General features: G+C 45.2%; 1 protein-coding gene across 1 annotated transcript; it reads left to right on the plus strand.

Annotated features, from left to right (window-relative positions):
• The first annotated feature begins 9,921 nt into the window (after positions 1-9,921).
• On the plus strand, positions 9,922-10,527 carry LOC128710960 (cuticle protein AMP2-like). The gene is made up of 2 exons (XM_053805824.1): positions 9,922-9,936; positions 10,093-10,527. Exons 1-2 carry the CDS (start codon positions 9,922-9,924, stop codon positions 10,525-10,527), a joined length of 450 nt encoding a protein of 149 aa, XP_053661799.1.
• Positions 10,528-11,706: the final 1,179 nt, after the last annotated feature.

Below are 11,706 nucleotides of genomic sequence, written 5' to 3' on the forward strand. Positions count from 1 at the left end.
GCAAATCCCTACAAAAGCATACGAATTAATGTCCGTGGTCAATTTCTGCTTCGTGCTTTACACATTTCAATAACAAAAAACTAAGTGCTCTGTCCTTCTGCTAAATCAAATGTAAAATTGGCAATCAATAAGACAAAAAATAACAGGCATACATCCCTTATGGTACACGCTTTTATCGACCACACATTGTCGGTGGTCTGAATCCTTCTGCTACCAGCAAAAAAAAAACTGTTCTACTGTGACTTTCTCCCCCGATAAGCCCACTCCACTGGAGCAGATTCTGATGGACGATTGCAACAAAAAAATCAAAATCAAGAACCAAAACCACCCGGGATGGTTCTTTCGAATTCCGGAAAAGGCAAGCTAAATCCTTTAGCCCCATTCATCACTGGCATCGTTCGGGACACACTAGAGAAGGACGATGGGTACCGGGACGGGATTTGAAATTTATGCTCACTTTTGTCACGCTTCATGTGACAACATGCGTCGGCACCCGATAGAGACATGGAAGGATCTGCCGCACGGAGTCCGCCTCGGTTCGGGTTTCACTGTGACCCTTTACGATGAAGATAAACCAGACGGCTGGTGGTGGTAGTGGTTTTGTTGTGACTAGGATATCGTGTGGTTCGATACTGCTGTCCCCATTCCGCCACCCAGTCGTCCTGCTTTCCATCCGGGGACGAACAAGATAAATGCGTGTCGTTTTTCGGGGAACCCTTGCTGGACGTACACACATTTTATCGTCCGGTTGTTTGCTGATCGATTTGGATTGTAAAATTTGGCGTTTGATTTGCAAATTGAATATTACGGCTATTCCCGCTAGCTCTCCCTCAACTCATTCGCTCTTGGGGTGGTGGTAGCTCTGATTGATGAACCGACAAATAAGGATCCGCAAATGGGTGTACAGGTAGGGCACCGTATTTACCTCGAAATGGAAATGAAAATGGAAGCACCACCACCAAAATCAACAGTACCTCGAAACGTTTACATGCCCGATGTGTGACGCATGCTGTGTAACCATCCGACGATGTAACGCATCGTTTACTCTTTGAACCAAATGGGGGTTTTGTTTGGGAAAATAACGCCGAGGCACACATTCGGTGTGTTCAGGACATCGAATGGGGTTGATAATTAGTTGCGATTACATATTACGAACTATTGCACAGCGAGGAGTCTTCGGGACAGGGGGAATATTTGTTAATGAATGGCGCGTTATTTGCGTATTCAATGTGGCGATTTGTCTGCGAAGTTCACAACGCTACAGACGCAGTATGAAAGTCTTTTTTGGCGGCTAGAGTTTGTTACAATAGTTAAATGTTCACGTATCACTGGGTTAGTAACGTCGGTATAATGAATTGCCTGTAAAACAAAGGCGATTCTGGAAGGAAATATAGTGCAATTTGACGATATCCATTCAAAAACACACCTCCTTATCATTGTTAACAGTTCAGTTGATTGAAATACCGCCTGTCAAACACCATGACCATTTCTACACCCATCAGTACAATAATAAGCGTTGAATGGACGATGAATGAATGCTGCTTATTAGTTTTCATCTCTGCCCAGTTCGCTTCAAAGCAAAATGGTTTCAACTGCAATGGCAAACTGGTTTGCTCCGCCATCAAATAGCGTTGATTTCTATTAGTGAAAGAAACGTCCAGGGAAACACAAATTCCCTGACGTGCGCAAACTTTTCCCACCGTAACACCAACACCAGCAATAGTGCACAAGTACATGGGGTAAATAAATGAACAGAAACACATTTCATTGCACGCGCGTGTGCCCCCTCGTACCCGTTCCGCATTCCTCTTGCAGCCGCATTGTTGAGGAAGTTAGAAAGTTCATCAATTGCACTCGCTGCGTCCGTAACATCCGACATTCGCGTTCCATTGCTTTTCAACATTCCGGTGGGGATACAAAAACACCCGCACACAAACACACCACACACAGCACCGGAACTGACCATGTAGCATAACCGCAACCTTTGAAAGGTTATTCCCCGTTTTTGCTTGCGCACATTTTCGGAGCATTGATGCCGAAAAGTGTTTTCCTCTAATCAATCGATCACATAGCAGTAAGCGAAACGGGTGAAAAATCGACCGGTTCGTGGGGGGTTACCGCTGTGCTGGCTGCTTAACCGACGCAAGAGCCAGCAACAACATCATCACCATCATCATCCCGCATCAGGAGTTGCTATTTCGAAGGAGGAGCAGTTGGTTTCTGCTTCTTCGCTTACGTTTGGTGCGCCCGGTCAATAAGAGTGGCATCTCACGATTTTCATTTCCGGTGCTGCCTGCTGCCGTTTGCTTCAATTATGAAAGTTGGGCGGATTTGTTGCTGGGTTTTATGCGTCGTTTTTCTGCTCGTTTCTTTTTTCCCCGGTTTCCTACTCGGTTAAGCGTATGCTGCACAGGTCCTTTTTGGCGGGACCTGTCCGTACGTGCAATATCTCGAACTTCAGAACTCTTCCGTATGGGGAAGGTTTCGGCAAGGAGTTGAGCGAGAGTTGGCGCTGTCTGCCAATCAACGATGTTTCAGAAAGGAAGCACATTGAACCCGGAACTAGCATCAAGCAGGGCGCCTTAATCGAAGATATTCTTTGGCTGATTTTGGTGAACAGATTAGAGAGAGAGGAACTTTTGGAAGATGTTTTATGAAAAAAAGTATCAATACTTCCTTAATAAACGATTATTTAATATAGTTTAGTTTCCTTACTCCAATTTGTTCTATTTTTGTGATCCGATTGTGTGTGATTACTGTTATATGTTTGTACTTTTTGGTCATTTTCGATTTTGAGCATTAGTTGTCTGGCATAATATGATTCTATTTCTTCTTTCTCATCGCTTTGATCGGTTATGTCCGAACTGCAATATGTGCTGTTTCATATTGAGACATTCAGAAAAGTCCTGAGTGGGTATTTTTTGATGAATTCTAAAATAATTTCTCAATTATGGAAAGTCAATCCCTTCTCCTATGATGCGCTCGCATCACACGAACGACAGCGTCAGTTCACAGGGCAGCAAAATTGTAAGCAACCAGAAAAATGCGGTTCAATTGAAAATCGTTACCGTCAGAATATTTTCCGCTCAAACATCAACAAATCGGGAGCAAAAAAAAATACTCACACATACCTATGAAGACTTAATCTTTCGTTCGCCAAAAACATACAACCCACCTTGTGGCCAACTCTTTTACTTGGCGTGTGAATCTGTCGTATGGAACAGGCAGTGAGCAGGTAAGAAAAAAAAGGTATACAGAAACATAGATGAACATGTCTTGAATTGGCTGAAATATCCTTTCCTGATATCAGTAGGAAAGGGAGAGGGAAGATGGGGGTTTGGTGAGGGTGAAAGAGTAGAGAATTGGAGAATTATTCGCTCTGCCGCTGACAGTCAGGAAATAGATTTGGTGCTATTGATAAAATTTTATGAAACTGTTTATAGAACCCACTCTCAATGGAGAACGTCACACAGCACGCTAGCCGGCTTACGAAGCGACCCATCCACAAAAAGGGGTATGGGGCGAAAGAACTGAGACCACAATTTCCGGTCCACAATTTTACAACCTTCGCCTTCTTCATTTTGTGAATGGTTTCTGGTGGTGTTGATGGTGGAACTTGTGCACCAGGTTTTCCAAGACATTTTCTTCTTCTTCTCTCTTCCCCTACCCCACGGGACGAGGTTCCAGGCGGTGGTTGAGGTTTTTTTGGTGCGGGGATGCCACCAGGGCTCCCAAGATTCGCAGTGGAGCCATTTTTCCGTTTATAAATTGTGCAGCATCTATAAGACGACGTAGGCTGTAAGCTGATGCACCCGACATTGTTCCGGTAGGGATAATATTTTACGCGCACCACTGGTCCCGGGGTTCCGCATGCTCAAGCGAACGAGACACTGGCCAGCACGTCGCGGGCTGTTAGCCGGATGCATCATCTCGTGGCTGCTGGTGAGTGTGCACGCTCCAAGGGAAAAGCGTACGGGGGACGCGGGAATGTGCCAAGATCCACGAACGAACGTCAGGAACTATTTCATGCCATTTGGTGCTGCTTTGGTTGGTTGAGAAAGAGAGAGAGAGAGAGAGAGAGAGGAATGTGATGGAAGCGGGGTTGCTAAAGAGCGGTGGGATGAAAAAAAGGACGAAGAACTAGCGCAACGTTTTTCTCGTGCATTCCGCTTCGCCATTGCAACTGGGCTCGTATTCGACGAGACAGCTTGTCGCTACTGTTGGCTCAGTTGTAGCCGGGGTCCCTTTGGAGTGCGCTACGTGCGGTTGGGGTGGGACATAGAAGAAGCAGGCAGACAGGGTGAGAGCGTTTTTCGAAACCAATGGCACGATTGTCTGCACTGGAAAGGATGAGTTCCAGATTGTACCAGACTGTACACGGGCTCCGATGTGGACGCTCGGTTGGTTGGAAAGATTCACTGCTAACCGAAAAGGGATAGCCGTTCACGATTCCCACGTTCCATACGCGCACTACATCTCATGAATTTCAACTTCTTGAACCGTGAACCAACCGTACACCCAACCGAAGACATCCCGCAGAGTTTGAAGCTGTGAAACAATTTTTCATTAAATATTAAAGTGCATCCATCGGGATAGAGTGAAGCAAATAAACGACAAGGCAAGCTCCGGTTTGAAGGAGATGATGCCATAAAAGCATCGCCGCACGAACAAATATCTTTTGGTGGCTCACGCTAGCCATGAACCACGTTCTCCGTACCGCAGTTGTTGTTGTTTTGGCTGTGCTCTGCTGCTGGACGCCATTTGTCCTTTCGTCAGCCGACGCAACAGAGTACGGAAAATTAATTAATATGCTTCGATGACGGTGGAATTGTGGCTGGCCAGACTGTTGCTGACTGGAGCTGATCGGTGCAGTTGACAGTTCGTGACACCGGCTAGTGTCATTTAAACGCCATTCGTATCAGGCGTCGACGTTGACAGGCCGAGAGCTTTTTGCAAGATTTCGTTCGAATTTCAATTCAATGAGAATAAGTTAAACATTTTATATGGGAAATATAATGAAGAACAGTACAGAGGAAGAATTAAATCCACAGTACATGATTCGTAATGTTTATGGACAGAGCAAACAATGCAATTTGACAGTTCATAAGATTAAGAAAAAAAGGTCAATATTGAAGAAAAACAGGATAAAAAGAGAAGAAAAAACAGATGATTTTGATAATTAAGGGCTGATTCTTTCGATAGAAACTTGTGCTAATTCAACAAAATAAACCTTTTTCAGCATCAACCTAAAATGAAAACGACATTACCCGAGATAAGCGTTGGGTTTAACAAACCCCACTTACGATTGGATGTTTGCGGTTAAAAGCTAGCCTTTTTCCCACATTAGCTCGTTTTTTCGGTCGCCATTTTCTTGGCGGAAAACAATACACACGAAAAAAAACTCAACAACTACACAAAAGGAAACAAATCAAACCGAACGAAACTTTCCGTAAGCTTTTCCAGTGGTATTTGTTCTTGTACGAAGCAAGGAACCGTGCCTATTGCCACGGGATTCACCAGAGTGGACAATTAGTTTGTGTTGCTTCTCGTTACCCGTTGGAAGCATTTTATGCTATCTATTATTCAATTTTAAACCGCAAAGACTAACTTTCGGTCGCTTTAGTTAGTGTCATCGTAACGGGGGAACGGGCCTGACGTACATCCGAAACCTTTGCTCCAATGCCGACAACAATAGAAATACCAGACCCGAAAAGACTTTATCGAGGAACCGACGTTCCTTTTTGCTGATCCGACGGTCGAAAGATGGTAGTACGCAAGGTTTGAACCCAGAACGGTTCCCGAAACCTTGTACCGGAACGTTGGTAGTGCCTGTTCAGCGCAGTAATGTGATTATTGTGCAGAATTACAAACAATCCTTAAATTGACATTAATCTGATTATTCTAAACGATCTCGCAGCCGAACAACCGGTGCGGAAACAGCGCTGATCTCCGAGGGGACATTTGGAGCTTGATTTTGGTTTTGTTGTTCCAAGATAAGAAGTCCCGAGGCTTTTCTTTGAACTCGGAACCCGTAGTTTGTCTTTAAATTTTAATCCAGCTAGAGAAAGATAATGTTTTAAAAATAAATCTTTACAAAAGGTCATTATTAATTGAGATGCTAGAATCATTTGTTTTCTGTTCCAACGATTCTTTCTCCTACGAAACATTCTCCAATTAGTTTGAACTGATAGCAATCGTAATTGAGTAGAATTTTGTTAAAGTTACGTCCGAATCATTCTGTCCATCTTTTCGCAGGCTTGATAAATATTCTATTTTCATAGAACGTTTAAATTTAACTTCCATAGGCCGAGCAATAGACGAGTGCAGATTTATCGCAGGAAGAACACAGATGGCAGACAGTGGATCGCTAATTGAAATGTGAGCAACCAACTGCTTTCGCATGCTTCGTGCACAATGCTGTGAATATTCATTAAAAAATCTTCAATTGCTCTTCGATTGAACGTTGGACGGTAGCTTGAGGTTGGGTTGATGATTAGATTGCAAATACCATCTCGTATTTTGAAGTGGATGAGAAGGTTTTGTTGTTTTGAAGTCCTGGAAGTTACTGGAGAACTTTCCACAGCGGTAAACGTGTAATTTTCTATGGATTACGCTTTTCCTCGAACATGAACGTTTGTCGGTCTTGCAAATTCCTTCGTCTGCTTTCTGTTCTTCTTCGGTGGCACCATTCAATTACAGCTTTCGATTCGCTCAACCAGCACACCAACCGGCTGCGCTATCACGATTTAGCGGCTGTATGCCAAACAAACTTTAAAATTGAATGATAATGATAGGAATTCCGTGTACCCCGTGGGCCAAACCGTCTCCTGCTGGGTGTGGGTGTTATTTTTCCTTATCCGAGCCGGATCAAAGTGAACTGTCAACGGTGCACGATCCAGTCCTGCTGTACGTCACGTCAACCATCAACAAGCCCGCCCAAATCATTGCCCGGGCTTTCGGCCCGTAAAAGAAAAGAATACACACAACAGTTAGCATTTTTATATGTTCCTTCCGGGTGATACCGCGAACCATGCGCCTCCACCGAGTGCGTTTCCTTTTTACGGACGATGATTGGCGTTGGCAACGGCGGGGCAAGCTTGACAAGGCCGCCGCCCGCACACGGTGAATGAAATGTGATAAGAAATTTAGTCTCCGGCATTGTTTGCGGTCGGTTTGTTTGCGTCCATCAGTCACGATCCGAAGCACACGAAAAAAAGGCTAGAAAACGAATGGAACAAAATCAACTCTGAACAACAACAGCAACTGCAAAAAAAAAACAACCTCAAGCAAACGAACTGAAAATCTGTTTTCCAGCCTCGCTTGTCATTCATACCCTGTCCTTCTTATCCCTTCACAGTACATGGGAAAAGGGACAAACATCATCAAACCCAATCTAAAACTCGAGAATTTTCCACCAGGGGAAGGGAAGTAACACGACCGGATAAAATCCAACAGCTAAAATCTCATCTCCAGAAGATGAGGACAGTTCTTTACGGAGGAAGAACGAGAGAGAAAGAAAGAGAGAGAGAGAGAGAGAGAGAGAGAGAGAGCAAGAGAGAAAAAAAACTCCCACCCAGTACGCGGAAGGACTACCGTCCCGCATCCACGGCTAGTAAAGCGAGGGAGCAAGAGACGATGGTGTGTTGAGTAGGAGGGTTACAGTTCGTGTTATCGCGAAAATAGCTTTTCCATTTACCGGACAAACACGGTGCCCAACGGCCCCTGGGCGGACACGACATGACAATCGTGATGAAAATGAAAACGATGAGATAAATGTGATTAATTTATGCTCCGAACAGAAGACGGACAGGCTGCGAATCGTTTGCGTTTTTCGTGCTTGTGTGTATGTGTGTGTGTGGGAGTCCCAGTGTAAAAGGACCATAATGCAGGGCCAGTACGCGGTACGCCATCGCCAGTGGTTGCGGTTGATCCGGCCTTTAACTCGCTTACGGTGCCCGGTGACGTTTGAATGGTGCGGCTGGTGTGTAACACTGTCAACCGCAGGAATCTCGCCGTACGGGCACAACTCGCTGATCCTCGCGACCACTCTGTGAGTTGGTTGGCGCTCTGTATGTGTGTGTGTGTGTGGAAGCTTTTAATCTTGCTTCCCCTGATGACCGTGCACTACATGCCGCTCCGCATGCATACATTCGTGCATTCATTAGTCAAGCCACTTCGGGACGCTTCATTATCGCGTTTAGGATCCGACCTTCGCCCGGTGGCCACAAACAGTGACAAAACCGCTGAACGGACATGATTCTTTACCACCGTGTTTTCCGGAAAACCGTTCCAAACTTGCCCTGGTGCGACGGGGCTGTACGATTTGGACAACGGATTTTAGTGCTCGGTTAGCACATGTCGGTCAGGTCCTTCTCGGCTACGGCATCGAAAATCATGGTGACCCACCATCATATGTCCGTCGTCCTTCAAAGAGCAACCAAATATCAGTCACCACTTTGCAAACGCTTTCCGTCAATTAGGGTTTCGTGCGGTCAAACGTGCGTCACGATGTAATGTGATTGATTTGTTTTGATTGGTTATTTGGGTGAGATTGTTTGCCAAAATTTAAAATGACCTGGAACAATACTGTAGTAATTTAAAGTTATATTAGTAACTAACTATATTCACTATGCTAAATTGAATTTTAAACCAGCTGTAAAACGCACCAAAACTGCTGACACGTGCACTAATTTTCAATTCTCAATCGATAAGTCGATGGCAAGGTCGTTGGTCAAACAGTGCGCTGCAAGGTCCGCCGTCGCCTCCAATAATGAACCGAACTCCATGTTAACCTCAATCACTTCAAACGGACAACCGTTATGTTCATTTACGTTGAGGCGCTGACATAAATCTGTATCCGACCTATTAAGATGCAGGAACCTCCATCGCGTGGCAATCGTTGGCAGATGCCTTATAGACGTCAGTCAAGTGTTCTGCCAGCCCACGTCGGATAATGTTGCGAACGATTCACGGTGTAATTATGGCTTTTGCGTGCCGTCTCGGTGTCCCGTTCGGGTATATCGTCGCCCTCGGACAGTTGCTGCTAAATAGGCGTTTTTCGGCGCTGTGATTTGCCAGCACCACATTTCGCTCGTGCTTGAAGGTGGAAATGTGTCCGTGTCTAGATCTACGCAATCCTCGCCAGTGTAGATGACGCTCAGAACTGACCTTTCTAACGGTATCCATTAATATCATTCAAGCTTAAATCGGTAGAAAAAAAAAACACAGTTGGCAGAAATATCCCGCCAAACCGAAACCAAGGTGTCAACGAAGATACACCGTGTGCCGCACGGGGATGGACATAAATGGTTCGTTGAACCGGCGGGGTAGCGACATAATATGTTTGATAAATCACGCTGACCCACCTCCAGTTATTGCAGTGCGACCGTTTCAAGGACGCGCTTCGTGTTCGAACTTTATGGAGCCGGTTACTCATTTGCATGAGCTGTGAATATCGAGCGAAGTTTTCTTTTTTTTTTTTGCTTTGAACTAAACGGTAGATAGCAGATGGAAATAAAAAAAAATCCTCTACGCCCGCATTTCTGCTCACCCAATAGCGAGCCTGTTATCAAAGACTATGCGCGAAAGATCAAACATTTTTACGTGTATCTATGTCGTTTCAAGGGGGGAAAGAGAACACGAGCGCATATTTAGATTTAACACACAAAAAGATGCATACGGTTGCATTTTTTTCTTCATGTTTTTGTCCATGTGTGTAAGTGTGTGTATGAAGGCGAAGACTTTGCCAAACGAAATGCTCACATGAGCTATAAAAGAGTCCTCGAGAGGATTGGTTATCATCAGTCAGCTGTTTGCAAGTTTACAGTTCAAACGTTCTGCAGAGGAACAAGCATTTCGGCACAAACGTTCCCACTTGTACGGCAATCGTTACCCACCGAGTACTCCCGCCTTTGCTCGAAGATGTATTCCAAACTGGTAAGAACACGAATCACGATGCAATCAGAACTTCCAGCATCCACTTCTGCCGACTCATCCGAAAAGTCCGGTGGGAGAACTTGTTGGACAGAGAATTGCTTTCTACACGATCATTGCTTTACATACTTTCTTTCTGATCTGGGTGTGATTTGGTAGATTGTCCTTGTCGGTGTTGTGTTCTGCCTTGCTGCAGCTGCACCGACAAAGAAAGCTGCTCGTGCAGCGTCCGGCGGCCCGGACAGTGATGCGACGGTGATCCAGCAAGATCAGATCATCAACGACGATGGGTCGTACAACTTTGTGTTTGAAACGAGCAATGGTATCCGGGCGCAGGCCAGCAGCTCGGATGGTGTCCGTACGTCCGGGGACTTTTCCTACCCGGCACCGGACGGTACGAACATCGCGCTAGCCTACGTGGCCGATGAGTATGGGTTCCAGCCGCAGGGAGCTCATCTGCCGGTGGAGCCACCAGCACCCGATCACGTCATCAAGCAGCTGGAGGACATCCGTGCTAACCCACCGAACGATCCGGACTTTGATGCCGCCTTCCTGGACTCGGAAATTGCTCGGCTTCGAGCCACGCAGGGTTAGCGAGACCCGTCTTAGTTAGTTAGCAAAATGAACCCACTTTATCCAGCTGAGCACCCAACAGTAGTCAAATTTGTTATGGTTTAATAAAAAATTAAATTTCAATGTAAAAAAAAAGCATGAACTGCTGTAATTAACTAACACTCTAGTTCCATTTTTCACTAAAACCGGAATCCAAAGTGCTTTAAAATTCTCATCACGAATTCCAGGTACTCCAAACTCAAACGTCCACAGTAACATTAATCAAAGCTAACCACCGTACTACCTGGGTGTGTGTATGTTCCTGAATCCCGAATGTCCGGCATGTAGTTTTACCATGCACACGGGAAACATCCTGACTGGCAGTCGGTTGTACACACCCGTGCTGCAGCCAAAGGGTCGAAATTGGAAAGCTATCTTGATCCCGACGCCATCCCTTTCGCCGGAAATCCGAATCATTCTCATGTGCAACTGTCGCGCTGACCTGACTGACTCTTTGTGGTTCGGTTTAGAAGGGGGTGGAAGTTGGAAGGAATGCTGGGGACGAAGCCGGATTGCACATGACAGTATCCGCATCGAAAAAGGGGGATATTGAAACAGGATATTCACATTACCCCAGGATGTGCCCGGGATGGCTACCGACAGGGAAACATTCACAGATGAGCCGTCCGATCGGTGTCTGTGATTGGACCTTTCGATTCGGTCACAGTAAAAGATGAAGGGGAGTTTGGGCAGCCGGCAACGGCAGCAATGACCGGATAATCGATTGTTGGAACGGGGATTTCTGTCTATTTTTGGAGTGAAGTTAATTTCTGTTTCATGATGGGAAATGACGCTTTGCTATTGGCTGGGGGTGTCGAATGTTCGACGGAAGCTGTACACTACTAATTGATCGATAAATGCTTCATTACTTCTAGCGCTGGAAATTTTTCAATAAAAGTGAATAGAAAGAAACACCTTTCCAAATTTCTAGGGTGATTTTGTGTATGTTTATATCAAATGTTTAGACTGTGTGCAAATGCAACTTTAGCCTGGTAAGTGTTATTATCTGCAATCGATTCTTACTTTACAGGGCAAAGCAAACAATAACAATTGGTCTAACCAAGCTTTGCAAGCCATTATAGAGTTAGCTTGTGCTAGTTAATCATTAAATCCAGAACTCATCACATTGACTATCGTACTGAGTGAGTACAGTTATTGACG

This window comes from Anopheles marshallii, chromosome 3, assembly GCF_943734725.1.
Source record: "Anopheles marshallii chromosome 3, idAnoMarsDA_429_01, whole genome shotgun sequence".
Classification (NCBI taxonomy): Eukaryota; Metazoa; Arthropoda; class Insecta; order Diptera; family Culicidae; genus Anopheles; species Anopheles marshallii.